Source organism: Thamnophis sirtalis, unplaced genomic scaffold, assembly GCF_051295495.1.
Source record: "Thamnophis sirtalis isolate CommonGarterSnake01/CBP01778 unplaced genomic scaffold, rThaSir2_p1.2 scaffold_3, whole genome shotgun sequence".
Classification (NCBI taxonomy): domain Eukaryota; kingdom Metazoa; phylum Chordata; class Lepidosauria; order Squamata; family Natricidae; genus Thamnophis; species Thamnophis sirtalis.
The window spans coordinates 125,869,700-125,894,284 of record NW_028261383.1 but is presented as its reverse complement, the minus strand read 5'-3'; the positions used below and the strand labels follow the sequence as shown (position 1 = coordinate 125,894,284).

Genomic DNA, 24,585 nt, shown 5'->3' with positions numbered 1-24,585 from the left:
AATTTCTTCTACGGCTTCCAAACTCTGGAACTCGGCTTCCGATTGTTCCAGCAGCGGCTCCTCTAGGAGTGTGTTTTTTTGTTATGGGCAGGCTGCCAGAAGACTTTGTCCGGCAGCCTGCCCATAACCATAGAAAACACTCCTAGAGCGGCCGCTGCTGGAAGAATCGGAAGCTGAGTTCTGGAGTTTGGAAGCCGGAGGATAAATTTTGCTTGGAGCTTGGCGGTGGCTGCAAGGGCATGGTGAGGCTGGGAGTCATGTGAGCTGGGGCAGAGCAGGCGCTTGCGCAGTCCCCCTCTCCAGCCGGGCAGAGCTCCATACACTAACTTAGGGGGTACCCTGAATGTGCCACGCCGCAGCAGCTGGGGGGCAGGCATAGCGTCACATGGCTTGGCGCCCTAGGTCAGTGAATGGTACTCTACCCAGCTGGAGAGGGGGTTTGCCGGGTGGCTGCTTGTGAGCATGGTCACCTCATGGCTGCTTCGCCCCTGCAAGGGAGCAGCCGCCCGGCAACTCCCCTCTCCAGCCAGGCAGAACGCCACTCCCCAACCTAGCAGTATCCCGAAGGTGCCAAGCAACGTGAGTGCCTTTCTCGCCCCCCCCCCCACTCCCGTGGCTTGGTGACTTCAGGATACCGCTAGGTCGGTGAGTGGTACTCTGCCTCGCCGGAGGGGGGCTGTCCAGGGGGCTTACTTTTTGGGGGGGGGGTTATATTTTTGCCCACCCGAAAAATGTGGCAAGGCTTTAGTTTCAGGACATGTTGTATTTTTGGGGAAACACGGTACTTTATCTCTATTAAAATGGAGTTGAGGTTTTCCTTTGTTGGATATTGAGCAAGATCTCCCTTCACACCCATCCCGAAGTTAAAAGCTTCCATGGGGGAGCACCCAAATGTCAAACCACTGCAACTAGCAGGAGAAGACGATGGCAAGGGTCACACCAGCCGAAAACCAAAGGATGACTGGCAGGCAGCTGAAAGAGATGATCTCATGATGACCCATGCTTTATACCTTCTTCAGGAGGCTTGGGAACGACGGCGCGCTTGTGTAAGTCTCACTGAAAGGGAGAGTGGAATAGCCGAACAGGCGGAGAGGGTACAGAAGACCTGGTTAGCCCTGAAACGTCCCTGGAAACAGCTCCCAGAGCTGGGCAAGAGGGCGGGACCCCAGCCACAGCTGCAGCAGTACAAGCTGCCACCAGGAGGGGGGGAAAGCCCCAAAGGCCCCAAATGCCTCAGATTCCTCCACTTGGAGTGAACTACAGAGGAGATCCCAAAGAATGGGGGATGGGGGGGGGGTTACTGCAAGTTTGGGATTACATGCAACATTATGGGGAAGTTTTCTCATCGGAAGTTGCCAAAGTAAGAAATGTTACTATGGCTTTGAGAGTCAAAGCAGCTGCCTGGATGATAGCTTTGCGTAAAGATGATTCCCCCCTGCTGAGGGATTACAAGGAGTTTATGACTGCCCTGGGGAAACGTTTTGATGACCCCCTCCTACATCAAAAGGCAAAAAGCAGGATGAAACTTTTAACCCAGGAGGGGAGGCTCGAGGTTGGGTACACACAGGAGTTCCGTGAGCTATTTGTGCATATGTGGGGGAGGTCCAAAGAGGCACCAAAAGCAGAAAAGGAGGGGCATTAGGAGCCCAGCTGCTATGGTAGGCATGGCCCACAACTGACCCCGGCTGCTGGGGAGGAACCTGGAAGGCGTGGGAGGTGCTGATGTCCTTCCTCCAGGCCAGGAGGAGAAGGAACTCCTCTTCCATGGGAGAAAGTGAACATGATTCAGGTGACAACCACTCAGTGAGTCCCCGATCGAGCCCCCTAACTATCCCAGTAGAAGTAAAAGTTCCATCAACTGGAGCCCAGGGGAAGATGCTGGCCCTTTTGGACTCTGGATGCACCTGATGTGTAATCAGCCCAGAGGTGGTGGAGAAAATGGGTTTAAGACTGAGAACTTTGAAAGTACCCATTGCCTTTTGCCAGTTGGATGGGTCAATCGCTGGAGGTGCCCCTTCCCATTTTGTAACCGAACCAATAGAAATGTGGATGGGGGATCACCAAGAAACTTTTGAGTTTCATCATGGCACCTGGGATGGATGGGCTCCTCATACTGGGATTACCGTGGCTACGGAAATGGAACCCTTACGTGAACTGGAGGAAAGGATGGTTGTGCAATCTTTCCGCTAAACCCCCTGAGGAGAAGGGGAGGACATCCCACATAGCCAATGCCGAAATGAACCTAGCTGCCGCAGTGCAGGAAAAGATTAAAGGAGAAGAAAAAATCCCCAAAGAATATTGGGACCTCAAGGAGGTTTTCAGTGAAAGAGCTTCTGACAAATTACCCACCACCACCACTGCGCTACTGATTGCAGCATTGAGATCATCCCAGGGGAAAAGCTCCCTAAACCCCAAATTTACTCAACCCCACATGAAACGGAGGAATTGCGAAAGTTTAAAATTTTAAAAGGGGTTTCATGCAACCAGCTAGGCCATGGGTGGCCGCACCTGCGTTGGACTTGGATGGCTGCCTGGCTTCTCGCTCTAAAGAAGCCAGTGCTGAAGAAAGAACACCCTGAGTGCCTCCGGTGTCCTTTTACACCTATTGCAATTCTCCCCGGTGGAGCTTTACTCCAGGATTCGGGCAAGATCTGGGTTTCATCTGTTGGCTCTGGGCGGTCATCTCCCGAGCAGCGGAACGGCAGCGGCTTGAAATCGGCAACTGCGGCGTGGAGGGAAAGATGGCGGCACCGCACAGCTGATTCTCAGCGTTTTTACATCCTGAGCGCCTCCTCTCCCCTGGCCAGCTTGACTGAGCCGAATGACTGGTGAGCCCTGAGGGATTGAATTTCAACTCTGATTCGCAGCGTTTTTTTACATCCTGAGCGCCTCCTCACCCCTGGCCAGCTTGACTGAGCTGAATGACTGGTGAGCCCTGAGGGACTTAATTTCAACTTTGAAGAAGGGGGTCGTCAGCAGCAGTACTGAGATTGTGGGCAGCGGACCGGATGGCTGGCTGTGTTTGCCGCCGCTGTAGCCGCCCCAGAACGCCCCCCCCCCTCGGTTCTATTTCTGCGCGCCTTGCTATCTGTTGCCTTGCTCCTACGGCCCCTGGGAAAAGACCTGGCCGTTTTTAGCTGACTGGTGTGGTTGCTCGGGCGAGAAAGAGGATGGCGCCCTGAGCAGTATAAGCCTGCGCCCCAGATTCCGAGGCCCGTGTCATCGTAGCCTCCTCCGGACATTGCTCCTTGCCTCCCGCCCCAGCCATTAGGAAGCCTTTGCCATCTCCCTGGCCGCTTTGACTCCCCTCTGCCTTGGCCTGGGCCTGATGTCCTGCCTGTAACATCTGCTCTCCCCCTCCCATCTGCTGCCTGCCATTGCTCTGGTTAGTTATAGATTTAGGTAAGATAGGTACAGTTAGATATAGTTAGTTATAGTAATAAGTAGTTATAGTTAGATATTTAGAAATAGTTACAAGGGCAGCGGTTGGTTTGCACCCGGGGGTGCGGAAGAGATTGATAGTGGCAGGAAGTAGGGCTAGGGTCGGGGCTTGAGGTGGAGTTAGGGCTGGGCTAATGTAGGATTGGATTAGGTCGGTGTTGGGTTATTAGGGTTATTAGGGTGTAGGGTGGAGGTTAGCGTTAGGTTAGCTTAGATTAGTGATTAGGTTAGGAGTAGGGTTGGGGTTGGGTTGGGAGTAGGAGCGATAGAGGATGGCGGCCACAGCGGCGAGGACTGGGTTTCGAAAACATCAGCGCTCTCCTCCTCCTCTACTAGAGTGGCTCAGGCCAGTTTCAGACTTTGGCCCCCCAGACTGGGGCCCTTACTCAGCCCCAGGAAGGAGACTTCTATGCACACGGCCCCCTGACCTTCTTTGGAAGGGTGAGACTGAATGGTTGCCGCTTATGAACACTAAACTTTTACATCTTATCCTTGCCTACGTACGGCTGCCTTATACACCACTGACTTTTGATCTGGTGGCCGAGGACATCTCTCCGGGACATAGAGGAGAGAGAGGAACGGAGCAGTTCTCTCTCCTTTTTTATATTATTGCTTGCTAACGCACTTGCACAGTGATCCGTACATTTTTAATGTATGGTGAGTGCTTGGGTTATGACTGTGTTGTATGTATGTGCCCACTTTTTATTATATAGTTGTATTTGTGTTTTTTAAATTTTTGTGGGGGAGTGTCTATTGTATGATTGTGTATGTCTGAGAGGGATGGGACCATAACCGGGTACCTCCTACACTGAGTGCTTTGCAGAAGTGTTAGGGGGGCCTGGTTCAACCCCCAGCCTTAGAATGTATGGTTCAAAGGGCTTGCCAGGGATGTTGATCGCTGAAGGGGAGGGTGGGGGCCTTATGGACGCGGGAGTGGGCCGGAGCATTACGGTCCTAACTGGGAGGGGCAGATATGGCGGGGACTTTAGGGCGAGCCATTACCGGGGAAGGAGTGTTCGCTATGTTACAGAGATCCTTCCTTCCGGCCCTATTAGTCCCACTCCAAGGCCAGATGGCGCGAGTAGTCAGGGCTCTGGTCTCAGGCTGCTGTTGCTAAATGCCAGGTCTGTGGTTCACAAGGCTCCCCTCGTCCGGGACTTAATTTTAGACGAGGGGGCAGACCTGGCATGTATTACTGAAACCTGGCTGGGCCCGGAGGGAGGAGTCCCCCTCACCGAAATGTGCCCAGAGGGTTTTCAGGTGCTTCACCAGCCGCGACCCCAGAGAAGGGGTGGGGGAGTGGCCGTTGTTATCCGAGAGTCATTAGTTCCTTGTAGGACCCCTGCTCCGGAGGTTGTTTGGTGCGAGTCCTTGCTGGTGAGGTTGGATCCTGGGGGTCAAGTGGGCATGCTGCTAACGTACCTGCCTCCCAACAGCGTTGCAGCAGCCCTCCCCTCGCTCCTCGAGTCAGTAGCCGAGCTGGCAGTTGAGTTTCCCAGGTTTATGGTGCTGGGGGATTTCAACTTGCCTTCGCTCGGTGAGCACTCTGATGGAGCGCAGGAGTTCATGGCTTCCATGACAGCCATGGGCTTGACCCAAGTAATTCGGGACCCGACCGACTCAGCGGGTCACACACTTGACCTCGTATTCCTCTCGGAGCAGTGGAGTTGTCATCTTGGTCTGAGGGGCATTGAGATCCTGCCCCTGTCGTGGTCGGACCACTGCCTACTGAGGCTCAACTTTCGGAGGCCAATCCCCCACTGTAGGGAGGAAGAACCGATTAGGTGGTTCCACCCCAGGCACCTTATGGACCCTATGGGCTTTCAGACGGCGCTTGGTGTTATACCTGATACTCTCGCCCGTGATTCGGTTGGGACTCTGGTCGCTGCTTGGAACTTGGCGGCAGCAGGGGCCCTTAACCGGATTGCGCCTCTACGGCCGATCCATGGCAGTGGATCCAGGAGGACTCCTTGGTTTACTGAGGAACTCCGGGAGATGAAGCGCCAAAAGAGACGCCTAGAGCGCCACTGGAGAGCCAGTAAGTCCGTGTCAGACCGAGCCTCATTAAAATCTTGCCTACCTCCGGGCTATCCGGACATCAAAAAGAATCCATATTGCTGCTCTGATAGCTTCCGCTGAGTCACGCCCAGCTGCCTTGTTTGGGATAGCCCGTTCCCTCCTTAAAGAGAGGGATACGGGCACTCCCTTGCAAGGTAAGGCTGAGGAGTTCGGTCAGTTCCTCGCGGATAAAGTGGCTCGGCTTTGGGCAAACCTGGACTCCAATTGCGCAGAGCCAGCCGAGGTACCGAGGGAGGGTCTTGAGCGCCATCGTTGGATTGATTTTCAGTCTGTTACCCCTGAGGAAGTGGACAAGGCCATCGGAGCAGTGAGTGCCTCCACTTGTACTGGACCCGTGTCCCTCCTGGCTGGTCACGAACAGCAGGGAGGTGACACGGGGCTGGATCCAGGCGATTGTGACCGCGTCTCTCCGGGAAGGGTCTTTCCCCCCCCCTTTAAAGGAGGTGGTGGTGAAGCCCCTACTGAAGAGACCGTCCCTGGATCCAGCCATTTTAAATAACTATCGTCCAGTCTCCAACCTCCCCTTTGTTGGGAAGGTTGTTGAGAAAGTGGTGGCCTCTCAGCTCCGTCAGTCCTTGGAGGAAACTGATTATCTAGACGCCTTCCAATCTGGTTTCAGGCCTGGCTACAGCATGGAAACTGCTTTGGTCGCACTGACCGATGATCTCTGGATAGCCAGAGACGGGGGCCGTGCCTCCATTCTGGTTCTCCTGGACCATGGTATCCTGCTGCGGCGGTTGCGAGAGGTGGAGATGGGAGGCACCATTTTTCGGTGGTTCTCCTCCTACCTCTCGGGCAGGTCGCAGTCGGTGTTGGTTGGAGGACAGAGGTCGACCCCTAGGCCCCTTAATTATGGGGTGCCGCAGGGGTCGGTCCTGTCCCCCCTCCTGTTCAACATTTACATGAAGCCTCTGGGAGAGATCATCCGACGGCATGGGATAGGATACCACCAATATGCGGACGATACTCAATTGTATCTGTCCACCCCGTGCCAACTCAGTGAAGCAGTTGACGTAATGTGCCAGTGCCTGGAGGATGTGAGGGTCTGGATGGGGGTGAACAGACTGGCTCTCAATCCTGACAAGACAAGGCTTGTGTTTTTTCCTCCCACAAATTGGCTTAGTATTCCATCTCTCAGGCTGGGTGTGTGTGTGAAATTATACGCCCCTCAGACAGGGTTCGCAATTTGGGAGTCCTCCTGGACCCACAGCTGACTTTAGATCACCATTTGTCGGCTGTGACCAGGGGGGCGTTTCCCCGGGTCCGCCTGGTGCACCAATTGCGTCCCTACCTGAACCGGGAGGATCTTACAACAGTCACTCATGCCCTCGTGACCTCAAGACTGGACTACTGCAATGCGTTCTACATGGGGCAGGCCTTGAAGAGTGTTCGGAGACTCCAGCTGGTCCAGAATGCGACTGTGGGTGCACCCCGGTACACCCACGTTACACCTATCCTCCGTGAGCTGCACTGGCTACCTATTTGTCTCCGGATACGCTTCAGGGTGCTAGTTATTACTTATAAAGCCCTACATGGTATTGGACCTGGGTACTTGAGAGACCGCCTTCTGCCTATTACCTCCCACAGACCCATTCGATCCCACAGATTAGGCCTTCTATGTGCCAGCCAATGTCGGCTGGCGACTACTCGGAGGAGGGCCTTCTCTGTGGCTGCCCCGGCCCTTTGGAACGAGCTCCCTGTGGAGATTCGGACCCTCTCCACCCTTCAGGCCTTCCGGACGGCCGTGAAGACCTGGCTGTCCCAGCAAGCCTGGGGTTGAGTCCTCCCCCCCTACTCGAATTTGCTGTGTCTGTTGTGCTTTTAAACTGTTCGTATTGTCTGATTGTCTTTGTCTTACTTTTTGTAATTTCCCCTCCCTTGGCTTTGTTCAGCTGCCCTGAGTCCCTTCGGGGAATAGGGCGGCCTACAAATTGAATAAACTCAAACTCAAACTGTTCAGAGAAAAGAAAGATGGCTCCTTTTGTTTATGTGTGAGTTACAAAAACCTTAATGGAATTTGCATGGAAAATGTATACCCTGTGCCACTCATGAAGGATATGCTGGCCCACTTGGGGAAGGGGAAGATTTTCACGAAGTTAGACCTAATAGAAGCCTACTATAGAGTCAGAAACAAGAAGGGAAATGAGTGGAAAACTGCTTTCAACTGCCCTATGGGATGCTTCCAGTTCAGAGTACTCCCGTTTGGGATGCAGGAGGCACCAGCAGTTTTCATGCAATTAATAAATGAAGTTTTGCATAAGCACCTGTACAAAGGTGTGTTAGTCTACCTCGATGACATCCTTATCTACACGGAAACACGTGAGGAACACGTGAGGAACACATGACGTTGGTGCATTCAGTCCTCAAGAAACTCCGGGCCGCTGAACTTTATGCCAAATTATCTAAATGTGAATTTCATCAGGAGAAGATTAATTACCTAGGATACTGTATCTCCCACAAAGGCATCGAGATGGACCTGGCAAAGTCCAGGCTGTTACTGATTGGGCACCTCTTCGCACCCGCAAGCAATTGCAAAGTTTTCTGGGATTTGCAAATTTTTATGGTCAATTTATTCCCTCATTCGCTAGCATCGCTCTGCCCATTACAAGTCTTCCAAAATCTAAAGGAGAAACCAAATCTACGCCGGGGAAGCCTCTGAACTGGACTATGGAGTGTCAAGTCGCTTTCGAGAAATTAAAGCGGCAGAGGAATTGAATTGAATTGAATTTATTATATTTCTATGCCGCCCTTTTCCCAGAAGGGACTCAGGGCGGCTCACAACCCAAGTCAGGGGGGGGGGGGTAGGGGATACAAATAGGAGGGAAAAAAGATATAGACAAACAATACCACAATTTTTAAAAACAACTCAACAGACACACCATTCGAGCGGGGACAGGAACTCATCAGCCCCAGGCCTGTTGGAACAGCCAGGTTTTAAGGGCTTTGCGGAAAGCCTGGAGGGTGGTGAGGGTCCGAATCTCCATGGGGAGCTCGTTCCAGAGGGCCAGAGCAGCCACAGAGAAGGCCCTCCTCCGGGTGGTCGCCAGTCGGCATTGGCCAGTGGATGGAATTCGGAGGAGGCCTAATCTGTGGGATCTAATCGGTCTATTGGAGGTAATTGGCAGCAGGCGGTCTCTCAAGTACCCAGGTCCAATACCATGAAGGGCTTTATAAGTGATGACTAGCGCCTTGAAGCGTATCTGAAGACCAATAGGCAGCCAGTGCAGCTCGCGGAGGATAGGTGTAACGTGGGTGTACCAAGGTACACCCACAATCGCTCGCGCGGCTGCATTCTGGACAAGCTGAAGTCTCCGAATGCTCTTCAAGGGCTGCCCCATGTAGAGCACATTGCAGTAGTCCAGTCTTGAGGTCACAAGGGCACGAGTGACTGTTGTGAGGGCCTCCCGGTTCAGGTAGAGACGCAACTGGTGCACCAGGCGAACCTGGGCAAATGCCCCCCTGGTCACAGCCGACAAGTGGTGTTCAAAAGTCAGCTGTGGGTCCAGGAGGACACCCAAATTGCGAACCCTGTCTGAGAGGTGTACTGTTTGACCCCCCAGCCTGAGAGATGGAAAACTTGGCCAATTAGTGGGAGGGAAACACACCAGCCACTCGGTCTTATCCGGATTGAGTGCAAGCTTGTTAACCCCCATCCAGACCCTAACAGCCTCGAGGCACTGACACATCACGTCAACCGCTTCACTGAGTTGGCACGGGGCGGACAGATACAGCTGTGTATCGTCCGCATACTGATGGTATTTTATCCCGTGCTGTCGAATGATCTCACCCAGCGGCTTCATGTAGATATTAAACAGGAGGGGGGACAGGACCAAACCCTGCGGCACCCCATAATTCAGGGGCCTTGGGGTCGATCTCTGTCCTCCGACCAACACCGACTGCGACCTGTCCGAGAGGTAGGAGGAGAACCACCGTAGAACGGTGCCTCCCACCCCCACCTCCCGCAGTCGTCGCAGAAGGATACCATGGTCGATGGTATCGAAGGCCGCTGAGAAGTCAAGGAGCACTAGGATGGAGGCATGACCCCCATCCCTGTCTCTCCAGAGATCATTGGTCAGTGCGACCAAGGCGGTTTCCATGCTGTAGCCAGGCCTAAATCCCGACTGAAAGGGATCTAGATAATCGGTTTCCTCCAAGGACCGCCAGAGCTGAGAGGCCACCACTTTCTCAACAACCTTCCCCACAAAGGGGAGGTTGGAGACTGGATGATAGTTATTTAAAACGGCTGGATCCAAAGATGGCTTCTTCAGGTGGTGTCTCACCACCGCCGCCTTTAAAGCGGGGGGAAAGAACCCCTCCCGAAGGGAGGCAACAACCGCCTGGATCCAGCCCCGTGTCACCTCCCTGCTGTTAGCAACCAGCCAGGAGGGGCACAGGTCCAGCACACATGCGGAGGCACTCACAGCTCCCATGGCCTTGTCCACTTCCTCAGGGGTAATAAGTTGAAAATCAATTCAGAGATGTCGCTCCAGATTCTCCCCTGGTGCCTCGGCTGGCTCTGCGCAATTGGCGTCCAGGTCCGCCCGAAGCCGCGCAACTTTATCCGTGAGGAATTGGACGTATTCCTCAGCTCTACCTCGCAAAGGATCACTTGTATCCCTCCTATTCAGGAGGGAACGGGTTATCCTAAACAAGGCGGCTGGGCGCAACTCAGCGGAAGCTATCAGAGTGGCAATATGTGTTCTTTTTGACGTCCTAATTGCCCAAAGATAAACTCTGATGCAAGATTTTAATAGTGCCCGGACTGACTCGGACTTACTGGTTCTCCAGCAGTGCTCTAGGAGTCTCTTTTGGCGCTTCATCTCCCGGAGTTCCTCAGTAAACCAAGGAGCCCTCCTGGATCCACTGCCTCGGATCGGCCGTAAAGGCGCAATCTGGTTGAGAGCCTCTGACGCTGCTGAGTTCCAAGCAGCAACCAGGGTCTCCGCCGGACTGTGAGCGAGGGTATCAGGAACAACACCAAGCGCCGTCTGAAAGCCCAAAGGGTCCATAAGGCGCCTGGGGTGGAACCACCTTATCGGTTCCTCCTTCCTACAGTGGGGGTTTGGCCTCCGAAAATCAAGCCTCAGTAGGTAGTGGCCCGACCATGACAGGGGTAAGATCTCACTACCCCTCAAACCAAGATCACCTCCACTGCTCCGAAAGGAATACGAGGTCGAGCGTGTGACCCGCCGAGTGAGTTGGGCCCCGGATTACTTGGAATGTTTGGAATGGAATGTTTATTATAATTTATAGGCCGCCCTTTTCCCTGAGGGGACTCAGGGCGGCTTACAAAACACGGGGAAGGGGGTACAAAGACAAAAAAACATAAGACAATACATAATATTAAAAATAGAGCACAACATTCATTCATCATTCGGGAGGGGACGAACTAAGATTTTTTATCCCCAGGCCTGACGGGACAGCCAGATCTTAAGGGCCGTGCGGAAGGCCTGGGCGGTGGTGAGGGTGCGGATCTCCACGGGGAGATTGTTCCATAGCGTCGGAGCTGCAACTGAGAAGGCTCTCCTCCGCGTAGTCGCCAGTCGGCACTGACTGGCGGATGGAATTCGGAGGAGGCCTACCCTGTGCGATCTGATGGGACGCAGGGAGGTAATTGGCAGAAGGCGGTCTCTCAAATAGCCAGATCCACTACCATGGAGCGCTTTGTGAGTGGTAAGTAGGACCTTGAAGTGCACCCGGAGATCAACAGGTAGCCAGCGCAGCTCACGGAGGATCGGTGTTATGTGGGCGAACCGTGGTGCGCCCACGATCACTCGCGCGGCTGCATTCTGGACTAGCTGAAGTCGCCGGATGCTCTTCAAGGGCAGCCCCATGTAGAGCACGTTGCAGTATTCCAGCCTGGAGATCACAAGGGCTCGAGTGACTGTTGTGAGGGCCTCCCGGTTCAGGTAGGGCCGCAACTGGCGCATCAGGCGAACCTGAGTAAATGCCCCCCTGGTCACAGCTGACAAATGATGGTCAAAACTCAGCTGTGGGTCCAGGAGGACTCCCAAGTTGCGGACCCTGTCTGAGGGGTATAAATTTTGTCCCCCCAGCCTGATTGATGGAACATTAGCCAAATTATTGGGAGGAAAACACAACAGCCACTCGGTCTTTTCCGGGTTGAGCACCAGTTTGTTAGCTCTCATCCAGTCTTTGACAGCCTCAAGGCCCCGGTTCATCACTTCCACCGCTTCATTGAGTTGGCACGGGGCGGACAGATACAACTGTGTATCGTCCGCATACTGATGGTATTTTATCCCGTGCCTCCGAATGATCTCGCCCAGCGGTTTCATGTATATGTTAAATAGTAGGGGGGATAAGACCGAGCCCTGCGGCACCCCACAAGTAAGGGGCCTCGGGGACGATCTCTGCCCCCCCACCAACACCGACTGCGACCTGTCCGAGAGGTAGGAGGAGAACCACTGCAAAACAGTGCCGCCCACCCCCACCTCCCGCAGTCGTCGCAGAAGGATACCATGGTCGATGGTATCGAAAGCCGCTGAGAGGTCAAGGAGAACCAGGATGGACGCATGGCCTCCATCTCTGGCTCTCCAGAGATCATCGGTCAATGCGACCAAAGTGGTTTCTGTGCTGTAACCGGGCCTGAAGCCAGACTGGAAGGGGTCAAGATAGTTAGCTTCCTCCAAGGTACGCTGAAGCTGGAAGGCCACCACCTTCTCAACAACCTTCCCCACAAAGGGGAGGTTGGAGACTGGACGGTAGTTGTTAAGAATTGCTGGATCCAAGGACGGTTTCTTCAGGAGGGGTCTCACCACCGCCGCCTTCAGCGCGGTAGGGAGATGCCCCTCCCGAAGAGAGGTGGTAACAACCGCCTGGATCCAGCCTCGTGTCACCTCACTGCTGTTGGCAACCAGCCAGGAGGGACACGGGTCCAGTATACAGGTGGAGGTGCTCACAGCTCGCATAGCCTTGTCCACATCCCTGGAGGCAACATCCTGAAACTCAACCCAGAGATGGTCTGCCAGATCATTCCCTTGTGTCTCGGCTGGATCTGCAGGAGTGGAGTCCAGGTCCGATCGAAACCGAGCAACTTTGTCCGCCAAGAACTGTACATACTCCTCAGCCTTACCCTGTAAGGGGTTCTCCGTCTCCCTCCTATTTAGGAGGGAGCGGGTTATTGTAAACAGGGCGGCTGGGCGGGACTCGGCGGACGCTACCAAGGAGGCAATGTGTGATCTTTTGGCTGTTCTTAGAGCCCGAATATACTCCTTGGTGCAAGCCCATGGCTGTCATGGAAACCATGAACTCCTGCGCTCCATCAGAGTGCTCGCCGAGCGAAGGCAAATTGAAGTCCCCCAGAACCATAAGCCTGGGGAATTCAATTGCCAGCTTGGCTACTGACTCGAGGAGCGAGGGGAGGGCTGTTGCAATGCTGTTGGGAGGCAGGTACGTTAACAACAAGCCCACTTGACCCGCGAGGTCATACCCGACAAGCTCTGGAGCAGGGATCCTACGAGGAGCTAGAGACTCTCGGATAACAATAGCCACACCCCCACCCCTTCCCTGGGGTCGCGGCTGATGAAGCCCCTGAAAACCCTCTGGGCACATCTCAGTGAGGGAGACTCCTCCCTCCGGGCCCAGCCAGGTTTCAGAGGAGGAGCCAATGTCACGATGAGACAATGTGCAATCTCAATGCTCTGAGATCGCCGCCGACACGTTTGCCGCTGGGTGGGCCAAATGGACCTAAACCATCCCGCAGAGACGGTGAATGGGAAGAATACGTCCTGCTGATCTCAGGGACACCACAAAGTCCCTGATCGATCCAGGAGAAGTTCTTCTAGCTGGCGACAAAAGCACAGCCCCATGACTGATAAAGTTGGGACGGCTCTGAAATGGAAGGAAACAGAAAGTGTTTTCAGCTGGTGAAGAACTTTTACCATTTTAAAAGACTACAAAAAACTTAAAGTTAATTTAAATTTGAGAAGAAATAAGTCACGGAATTAAGTTTGAATAGTTTTGGACAGTGCGTTATCTTACTTTTTAAATGCTATTTTCATGGATGGAATTTATGCAAGCCTTTTAAAACGAATGGAAAGTTTTCTTTTTCTATCTTTTTAAATTATTATTATTGCAACCTATGGACTAAAATTCTCCTTCATTACTGCGTGTGTTTTTCCCTTTTTCTTCTCTATTTCATTCAAGAATTTGACTGTTTTTTTAACTTGGAATATAAAAAAGATACAAAAGGAAACAAAGAAAATTGTAACAACAGAGGGAAAGTCAACACTGCTACTCGGAGGCTGGAGGTTTGTGTATTGGAAACAAAACACTTTTACTTTCCTCATCGATCATTCTGGCTTGGCACTTCAAAGTCTCACTGTTTGTTTATAGAGAGTGATAAGAAGAAAAGCACGAATTGTTTATACAGATGTTCTTTTGAAGTATATCTTTAACCAGAGAAAAGGGAAAACAAGACCTTATTGTGAATTTATGCTTAATCTTGTAAAAACCTTCCAAGCCAGAGCAGCAGTGTTTGTCAGCTGGAGATAATGGTACAATTTCAACAGCAGAAAGAAACTTTTAAGTTTGCAAAAGATAATGTTTGAAATTCAGAAATTATTAAATACATCTGAGAGAATAGAAAAGAAGTTGGAAAAACTAGAGCATTTAACAGCAAAATATGATGAAGTTGGAGATGTTTATCAAGTGGAAAAAGTGGAGGTTAGAGTCCTAAACACCGAAGAGAAAAATGATCACGAAAAAATCAAATCTGTTGACATCGCTGGTGAATGGTTTGTGTCTGGAAATGGAAAGAGTGGAATACGGAAAGGGGAGTTAGATGGATGGGAACTCTACCCCACATACAAGAAGAAAAAGTAAAAGAATTTATGGATTTAAAGAGAGAAATATTAACATCACTGATAACACCACGGATAATTAAAGATAAGCTGAACAAGGAAACAGAAGCAGTAAGACTTAATAAGCAATGAGCTGCAAAGAGGAGTTCATGCAAATTTGATTAAGATGCTTAGATGACTGATACCACAAATGGCAGAAGACATGAGATTGTTTTGCTACTGGAAAGATACAGGTTGATAGATGAAAGTGTATAATCTAAAACTAGTTAAACTTAGTGAAATTTAGTGACAATAGATATAGTTAAATAAATAATTGATAATGATAATAATGTATACATATGTATTGCTATAAGTAATAATTGAATATGAATATTGAATGGTACCTATGAAAGGAAGATTAAATTTTTTTGGTTATATATAAAGGTTAATAAAAAAGAACTAAGTTCAATTTAGTTAAGTTTTGATTATTAGGGGAGAAAATGTTATGATAAAGGATATAGTCAAATAAAGGAGGGATAATGATAACAACATATAATATGTATGGGTACAACATAAGGAAATTGGATATAAATTGTAAACAGTGATTTGGAAAGGAGTATTAGAAATTTTTGTTACTAAATATTATGGATGTTTAGCTAGAATAGGCCATAAGGATTTAGTGTTATTGGAGGATATTAGAAATAGCAAATGAAATGCCAGTATGTGGTTATGTTTTAAATCTTGGTATATTTTATGATGGACGTTTAAACAATTAGAGTCAAATGAAAATGGAGGTATGATGATAGTAATATGTATAAATATATCTGAGTTAAAATACTTGAGTTAATATTAAATTATGGTTGATGACTGTGGAAGAGATACACGAAAGTCTTTTGTAACCAACTGATACACTTTTCTACAGTATGTAAAAAAGGAGGATTGTGTTGTGTTTGTTTTGAAAATTTAAAAAAAATTAAAAGAGAAATTAAAGTGACTGTTTGCAGCAGAACCGGTTTTGAAACACCCTGATATGGATGCGCCATTCGTGGTAAAGGCTGATGCCAGTGACATGGCGGTGGGAGCAGTATTACTTCAAACAAACGCTGAGGGTAAATTGCAACCTTGCATTTACACCTCACGTAAGCTTACAGAGACAGAGAGGAGATGGGTCATATGGGAAAAGGAAGCTTTTGCTGTCAGATGGGCTTTAATGACCTGGCGACATTTCCTGGAGGGGGCGAAACACCCTTTTGAAGTATGGACTCATCATAAAAATTAGAAGCCTTGAAAACCCTGCGTAAACTGTCACCTAAACAAGTGCATTGGGCACACTTGAACTGTTTCAACTTTACCCTGAAATACATCCCGGGGGAAGATGGCATTATGGTTAATGCCTTGTCCAGGCTTCCCCAGTACAACAGCTCCAAACTGAGTGTGGTTCATCCAGTCATCCCAGCTCAGAATCTGGCTGCCCCAATGGTTACTAGAAGCCAGAAGCCAGCTGACTTGGATGTGAATACATAACTAATGAACAAACTCAAGGAGGGTCTTGAATCTGATGACTGGTTCAAGAAACATTTTGATGAATGCACCATGAAGGATGGACTGGCTTGGGTGGGGGCTAAACTATATGTTCCTGCTATCAGTTGGTTGCAAAAAAAAACTTTCGTGCATCTCTTCCACAGTCAACATAGTTCATATTAACTTAAGTATTTTATCTCAGACATTTATACATGTCACTATCATTATATCTCCATTTTCATTTGACTATAATTGTTTAAACGTCCTTCATTGTAAAATATACCAAAGTTAAATACATAACCACATACTGGCCTTTCAATTACTATTTCTAAAATCCTCCACTAACACTAAATCCTTATGTCCTGTTCTAGCTAAACATCCATAATATTTAATAACAACCTTTTCTATCCTTCTTTCCAAATCACTGTTTAAAGTTTACATCCAGTTTCCTTATGTTACACCCATATCTATATATGCATTGTTATTCTTAACCCTCCTTTATTTGACTATATCCTGTATCATAACATTTTCCCCCTAATAATCAAAACTTTAATTGAATCTAACTTAGTTTATTATTATTATTAGCAACAACAAAATTGTATCAGCGACCAGTTGTTTCGCCGGATTTGGCATTGATTACTAGTCGGGCCCCACCCAGGGGCCTAGGACGTCGTAACGTATTTTCGTAATATGCGTGCGGATCCAAGCAGTGCGGCTTTTTGCATTTGACTGATGGTGATTTTGTCAATTTTTAACTGTTTTAAATGTAATTCCAGTGCTTTTGGAATAGCACCCAGTGTGCCAATTACCACTGGAATTACCACTGCTGGTTTGTGCCATAGTCATTGAATTTCAATTTTTAAGTCCTGGTATTTTGCGATTTTTTCATGTTCCTTCTCGGCAACCCTGCTATCACCTGGTATTGCGATGTCTATGATTGTGACCTTATTTTTCTCAACCAGTGTGATGTCTGGTGTATTATGCGCCAGTATTTTGCCCGTTTGTATGCGAAAATCCCACAAGATCTTGACCATCTGATTTTTGGTGACTTTTTCAGGCTGATGTTCCCACCAGTTTGTTGCTGTTTTAATATTATAATTTTTGCACAAATTCCAATGGATCATTTGTGCTACTGAATTGTGCCGCAATTTATAATCAGTCTGCACGATTTTTTGACAGCAGCTGAGTATGTGATCAACAGTTTCATCAGCTTCTTTGCAAAGTCTGCATTTGGCATCATCAGGGGATTTTTCGATTTTGGCCTTAATGGCATTTGTGCGGATAGCTTGTTCTTGCGCAGCCAGGATTAGTGACTCTGTTTCTTTCTTTAATGTACCTGCTGTTAACCATAACCAAGTTTTTTCACTGTCCACTTTATCTTTTATTTTTTCCAGAAATTGGCCATGCAATGCTTTGTTCTGCCAACTCTCCATTCTTGATTTTATCACATCTTTTCTGTATTCTTGTTTTGCCTGTTGGACCTTCTATTATTATTATTATTATTATTATTATAACAATTGTATCACAGCGGCCAGTTGTTTCGCCGGATTTGGCATTGGTTACTAGTCGGGCCCCACCCAGGGGCCTAGGACGTCGTAACGTATTTTCGTAATATGCGTGCAGATCCAAGCAGTGCGGCTTTTTGCATTTGACTGATGGTGATTTTGTCAATTTTTAACTGTTTTAAATGTAATTCCAGTGCTTTTGGAATAGCACCCAGTGTGCCAATTACCACTGGAATTACCACTGCTGGTTTGTGCCATAGTCATTGAATTTCAATTTTTAAGTCCTGGTATCTTGCGATTTTTTCATGTTCCTTCTCGGCAACCCTGCTATCACCTGGTATTGCGATGTCTATGATTGTGACCTTATTTTTCTCAACCAGTGTGATGTCTGGTGTATTATGCGCCAGTATTTTGTCTGTTTGTATACGGAAATCCCACAAGATCTTGACCATCTGATTTTTGGTGACTTTTTCAGGCTGATGTTCCCACCAGTTTGTTGCTGTTTTAATATTATAATTTTTGCACAAATTCCAATGGATCATTTGTGCTACTGAATTGTGCCGCAATTTATAATCAGTCTGCACGATTTTTTGACAGCAGCTGAGTATGTGATCAACAGTTTCATCAGCTTCTTTGCAAAGTTTGCATTTGGCATCATCAGAGGATTTTTCGATTTTGGCCTTAATGGCATTTGTGCGGATAGCTTGTTCTTGCGCAGCCAGGATTAGTGACTCTGTTTCTTTCTTTAATGTACCTGTTGTTAACCATAACCAAGTTTGCTCACTGTCCACTTTATCTTTTATTTTTTCCAGAAATTGGCCATGCAGTGCTTTGTTCTGCCAACTCTCCATTCTTGATTTTATCACATCTTTTCTGTATTCTTGTTTCGTCTGTTGGGCCTTCAGTAGATTTTTGTTCTTTACTTCGATTAATAGATGTTCTTGACTTTCTTTTAAATAATCAGCCAGTGCATGTTTTTCTTCTTCAACTGTTTGCTTCACTTGTAATAATCCTCTGCCACCTGATTTTTGGGGCAGATATAGTCTATCAGTATCACCACGTGGATGTAAACTGTAGTGCATTGTTATTAGTTTCCTGGTTTTTCGGTCCAAAAGGTCCAAATCAGCTTGTGTCCAGTTAACTATACCAGCTGTGTATCTTATAACTGGTATTGCCCAGGTATTTATGGCCTTGATTGTATTTCCACCATTCAATTTAGATTTCAAAATTTTCCTAACTCTGTTGGTGTACTCTCGCCTGACAATAGTTTTTACTTCTCCATGCTTGATGTTATCCAACTGCAGAATGCCTAAGTATTTGTAGGCTTCATTTTCTTTGCATTTAATTAATTGGCCATTGGGCATTTCAATTCCCTCACATGCAGTGATTTTGCCCCTTTTTATGGATACAGTGGTGCATTTTTCCATGCCAAACTGCATTGAAATATCGGTGCTGAATACTCGGACTGTGTTTGTCAATGATTGGATTTCTATTTCTGACTTTCCATAGAGTTTCAAATCATCCATATACAGTAAATGCGAAATTTTTTCAGCTTCTTTGGCTGTTTGGTAGCCTAATTTCATTTTTTTAAAGATTACTGATAGTGGGATCATTGCAATGATGAAGAGAAGAGGTGAAAGTGAATCACCCTGGAAAATTCCTCGCTTGATATTAACCATTCCGTAGATCTCATTCCCTACTATTATTATACAATTGTATCACAGCGACCAGTTGTTTCGCCGGATTTGGCATTGGTTACTAGTCGGGCCCCACCCAGGGGCCTAGGACGTCGTAACGTATTTTCGTAATATGCGTGCAGATCCAAGCAGTGCGGCTTTTTGCATTTGACTGATGGTGATTTTGTCAATTTTTAACTGTTTTAAATGTAATTCCAGTGCTTTTGGAATAGCACCCAGTGTGCCAATTACCACTGGAATTACCACTGCTGGTTTGTGCCATAGTCGTTGAATTTCAATTTTTAAGTCCTGGTATTTTGCGATTTTTTCATGTTCCTTCTCAGCGACCCTGCTATCACCTGGTATTGCGATGTCTATGATTGTGACCTTATTTTTCTCAACCAGTGTGATGTCTGGTGTATTATGCGATAGTATTTTGTCTGTTTGTATGCGAAAATCCCACAAGATCTTGACCATCTGATTTTCGGTGACTTTTTCAGGCTGATGTTCCCACCAGTTTGTTGCTGTTTTAATATTATAATTTTTGCACAAATTCCTATGGATCATTTGTGCTACTGAATTGTGCCGCAATTTATAATCAGTCTGCGCGATTTTTTTACAGCAGCTGAGTATGTGATCAACAGTTTCATCAGCTTCTTTGCAAAGTCTGCATTTGGCATCATCAGAGGATTATTATTATTATTATTATTATTATTATTATTATTATTATTATTATTATTAAGGGATTGCTAATCTTCCTTACATGAATACCATTCAATATCCATATCCAATTATACTCATCATAACACTACACATTGTATACATTAGTAACATCAGTTATTTATTTAAGCTATATCTATTATCAATAAATTTCACTAGGTTTAACTAGTTTTAAGTTATATTCTTCCATCTATCAATCTGTATCTTTCCAATAACAAAACAATTCCATATCTTCTGCCATTTGTGGTATCAATCCTCTAATCATCTTCTTGATCAGCTTTGTACGGACTTCTCTTAGCAACTCCTTGCTTGTAAGATCTCTCATATAATCTTGATGCCCTCTTTCTGTTTCCTTATTCAGCTTGTCTTTGATTGTCAGCAGTGTTATCAATACTTTTGCTAGTAGAATTTCTTTCTTTGAGTACATAAATTCTTTAATTTTTTCTTCTTCTTTATCCTGCCCTCTGGACTAGATTTTCTCTCCATTTACTTTCTCTTTCAGTATTCCATTTTTTCCATTTTCAGGAACAAACCAATTACCATCAATATCAGCAGGTTTAATCTCTTTATATTCATTTTCCACTTCGGTTTTTTTGAGTTTCAATCACCCCGTCTTGCATTTGATAAACATCCTCAGTTTTTTCATCATATTTTATTGTTATGTGCTCTAAGTATTCCAGTTTTTCATCTATCCTTTCATATATATTTGATAATTTCTATATTTCTGAAAGTATCTTTTGCAAATTTGCCATTCTAACAAACACAGCTGCTCTAGCTTGGAAGGTTAATAAGATTAAAGCATAGATTCACAAAGGATGTTGTTTCCACTTCAAAGGGCCATCTGTGTGTTTCCCTTCTTATCACCCTTTGTAGCCAAGCAGTAAAATCTTATGGTGCCAAGTCAAAAACAATCCATGAAAGAACAAAAACCTCCCAGCTTCTGAGCAGCGGTAACGCTGTTAAAAAGTTTCCTTTTGTATCTTTTTTGTATTTCAAGTTAGAAAAAGGAGTCCAATCTTTAAATGAATTAGAAAAATACCCACAGCAATGAAAGAGGAAAACTTTAGCTTATAGATTAGGGAATCATAAAGAGAAGGTAGAAGAAAACTTCATCCATCCATTTCAAAAGGCTTGCATAAATTCCATCCATGAAGATAGCATTTAAAAAGTAAGATAACCACTGTCCAAAACCATTCCAAATTTAATTCTGCCGCTTGACTCTTCTATTCTTCAATTTAAATTAATTTTTAAGTTTTTATAGGCAGTCTCTTTTTAAAACAGTAAAAGTTCCTCACCAGCTGGAAACACTTTCTCTTTCCGTATCCTTCGATTTTGGAGCCGCCTCGACTTTGTCAGCCTTGGCTGGATTTTTTACCGCCACCTTGAAGAACTTATCTTGCTTCTTTCAGGGATTTTGCGATATCCCCGAGATCAGCAAGATGTATTCTTCCTGTTCACCGGCTGTTCAGGACGGTTTAGGTCCGTTTGGACCACCCAGCGGCAAAAGTATTGACTGCAGTCTCAGAGCATCAAGACGGCATGACCATATTGTTGTTAACTTCGGCACTTTTGGCCCATGACCTGCAAAGCATTAAATGCAGCTCACGAAGCTCACAAAAAACAAACGGAAAAGAAAAGGACAAAGCCAAGAGTACAGAGTTGGGGATAGGGTGTTTTTGTCCACAAAGTTCCTGCAAACCACCCAAAAATCAAAGAAGCTGGGCCCAAAGTATGTAGGTCCGTTCCGTATTGTGAAAATCATAAATCCTGTATCGGTGAAATTGGAGTTGCCAAAGAATCTTAGCAGAATTTATCCTGTTTCATGTGAACTTGTTAAAACCGGAACACTCTTCGTTTCGTCTCCTTCACCTCCGGTCCCTCTTCTTATTGAGGGAGAACAACATTTTGAAGTTAAAGAAATCTTGGACTCCAGAAAACATAGAGGTCACATTCAATATTTGGTCTCCTGGAAACATTTTTCCCTTTCCCATGCTGAATGGGTTGACAAATCTCATGTTAGGGCTCCCAGACTTTTGCGGTAGTTCTACACCAGCTATCCTGAAAAGCCTTGATTTTATGATGGATGTATATACTATGTTGTTATTTTGTATTGTATTCCCTCTCTTTTCCTGCAGGGGTAATATCTCTTTCTGAAGGAGGGTCGGATGTCAGCCTGTTTTGCTTGCTACACTTGCTTGCTATCCGCTGCCATAGGAATGGTGTGTGTGTGTGTGTGTGTGCATAGTATTGGGAAAGGGAATTATATTGTACTGGAGGAGTCTTGTTCTCACCATCCTCTGCAGATGCTGGTGGCTGATGTTTGAACTTGGTCAAGGCCAACCGTTTCTCATACCAACTTGATGAGGCTGTTTGAAGATGCACCCCACATGACACCTTAGGGAGTTGCAGATTGGACAATGGGTTGGGGAATTGTGGGGAGGGTGCTGGGTAAATGTTTGATATGTATATGTTTCCGCCTTTCTGGTTCAGATCTTGCTTTCCTTTTGCTGTTTTCATATCTAGTAAAAGTACTTTATCTCTATTAAAATAGAGTTGAGGTTTTCCTTTCTTGGGATATTGAAGGAGGCATGCTTGACAGATACTCTTACAAACTGGATTTTTCATATGGTAATAGTAGAACATGTAGGTTAGGTTTATTTAATGTTTAAAAGGATTTGGAAAAAAATGCCATAAAACCACGCTATTTTTTTAAAAAATGTGTCTTCCATTCCTGTATGCAGAGATATTTTTAGTACAAAATGTAGAGACACATTATTTTGACCATGCCAATAAGTGAGAAAGGCTCTAGCTGCACACCAGCATTACTTCCATTGATACAACAATGTCTGTATTATAAAACAATTTTACCTTTTTTCAATTAACATCTTTTATTTCATTTTCATTTTCTTTTATACAATCACTTAAATACTGTGCAGTTAAAAAAAAGCAATAAACACAACTCATAACACTTCTAACCTTCATACACCCTTTCTTCTACCCCTCCAACTTTCATTTCTCCCCTCCAACAATCCCCTCTTCTACTTCCCCTCCCCCTCAGACATTCCTTTCTCCCCTTCCCACCATCTCACCCTCCTTACATTCCCTTCTCACTCCCTTTTAATTGTATTATAAAACAATTTTAAAAGTCCATGCATTTTCTCTTTTGGGTTTTCATTTCAGAAATTATTCAAGCAGCAAACCAAGGAAATTTGAAAATAAGGCTCTGACGCAGATTCAAAATTTCTATACCTTTAATTTTTTTTTTTTAGCAACAATCCAGCTTTCAAGGTACAATACACATTTAGAAGGTTTTTCCACCTTCTGTTTAAGCACCAGCATGATCATGCATAGTACTGGAATCAGTTGTGCGGGAAATGTGTCCCCAAAATTTTATCCAACTAATATTTATCTTTGTAAGATGCATTCTATCATCATTTATAATGGGACCTGATATTCAAAAAAGAGTTAAAATCTCATATCTTTAAGTTTATCTTCAGCACTGATCCCATCCTGTTATAACTAATCCAAGATCCCACTTGTTGAAAGGAGAATGGTTAATTTCTAGCATTACAACTTGATAGTTCTTAGTGCACAACAGGGCTTCAATTGTTTACCAATTATTATATGGTACCTTGGAAAAATATGTTGCAAAGTTGTGTACAGAAAGAGTATATTTGTCACTCATCCACTACCTGTACAATCCCAGTTTCCAACCTTTCTAAGTCAACCAAGACTGTTCTACAAATTTTAGGACAAAAATGCCACTTAGCACACTCAGAATTAATCCATCTTAGCTTCAGACATTACTATATACCTCAGAAATCTTTTGTCAGCCATGGGCTGTATAGCAAATACCACTGTCTACCATTACGAAAAAAAATTACACGTCACTTCTGTTAGACTCAAGAGAGACAAGACAAGAAGTTTAAGAAAAGATTGGCTGGAAAAAAAAAACAAAAAAAATATGAAGTACATAAAGTGCCCCTTTAATGGTAGTTTTGGAAGTACAGTCAATCTCAAGTTGTGCAGTTCACAAGCATGGAAAAAAACAAAGATAACAGACACGAGTTCCAAGTAATTAAGGAGTGAAGGAAAATTGAGCTTAACCGAGCACTAGACTAGACTTTCCCCCTGGTGGATTTCTCCTGGTTGGTGCTGGGTTAGGATTCCTCCCAGCGGCTGGAACTTCTGGGCTAGGAAGAGGCGCAGTTGGTAGGGGCTTTTCTTCACTTGAGCCTGAAGCAGTTTCTTCTGTGTTTTCTGGGGGGGAAAAACCAAGACAATGACTCTATAAAAATAGAAACATTCACACTCTGAGTAGGTTTCACTTTCGGCAAGAAATAAGGAAGCCCTCAGAACTCCTAAAGTAAGTAGGAATCAGAGGTCTACTGTATTGAACCTACATATGCTATATGCATGCCTGTCTTTTTCCGAACTCAAGGTATCAGTACTACTCTCTTAAAATAATAATTCTTATACAAATAGGAACATTAATTGAAATCCCTCTCTTTCAGATGTACACTAGCTTAACTGCAATAGGAGTTGTGGTGGTTCAGTGGTTAGAATTGAACTGCAATAGGAACCATGGTGGCACAGTGTTTGGAATGCAGTATTGCAGGCTAACTCTGTCCGCTGCCAGGAATACCATCCTGACTGGCTCAAGGTTGGCTCAGTCTTTTACCCTTCCAAGGTCGGTAAAATGAGGAACCAGATCGTTGGGAGCAATACCACTTAGACAACCTTGCTGCTGTTGCCATCCACTGCAAGACTAATTTGTGCAGACACTGTCTGAAAGAAAGCAATGCTGAACTTCTGGCTTCTTGTGATTCTCCATTTGTGAAT

The 24,585-nt window shown here is 46.1% G+C and overlaps 1 protein-coding gene across 3 annotated transcripts in view; it reads right to left on the bottom strand.

Annotated features, from left to right (window-relative positions):
* Positions 1-23,708: 23,708 nt before the first annotated feature.
* The window catches only part of JPT1 (Jupiter microtubule associated homolog 1), a 31,801-nt gene continuing 30,924 nt past the window's right edge, over positions 23,709-24,585 (bottom strand). For all 3 annotated transcript variants that reach the window (XM_087709972.1, XM_087709973.1, XM_087709974.1), the window contains one exon: positions 23,709-24,003. In XM_087709972.1, the coding sequence (XP_087566098.1) occupies positions 23,846-24,003 (158 nt within the window). In that variant the 3' untranslated portion in view covers positions 23,709-23,845. The remainder of the gene's footprint in view (positions 24,004-24,585) is intronic.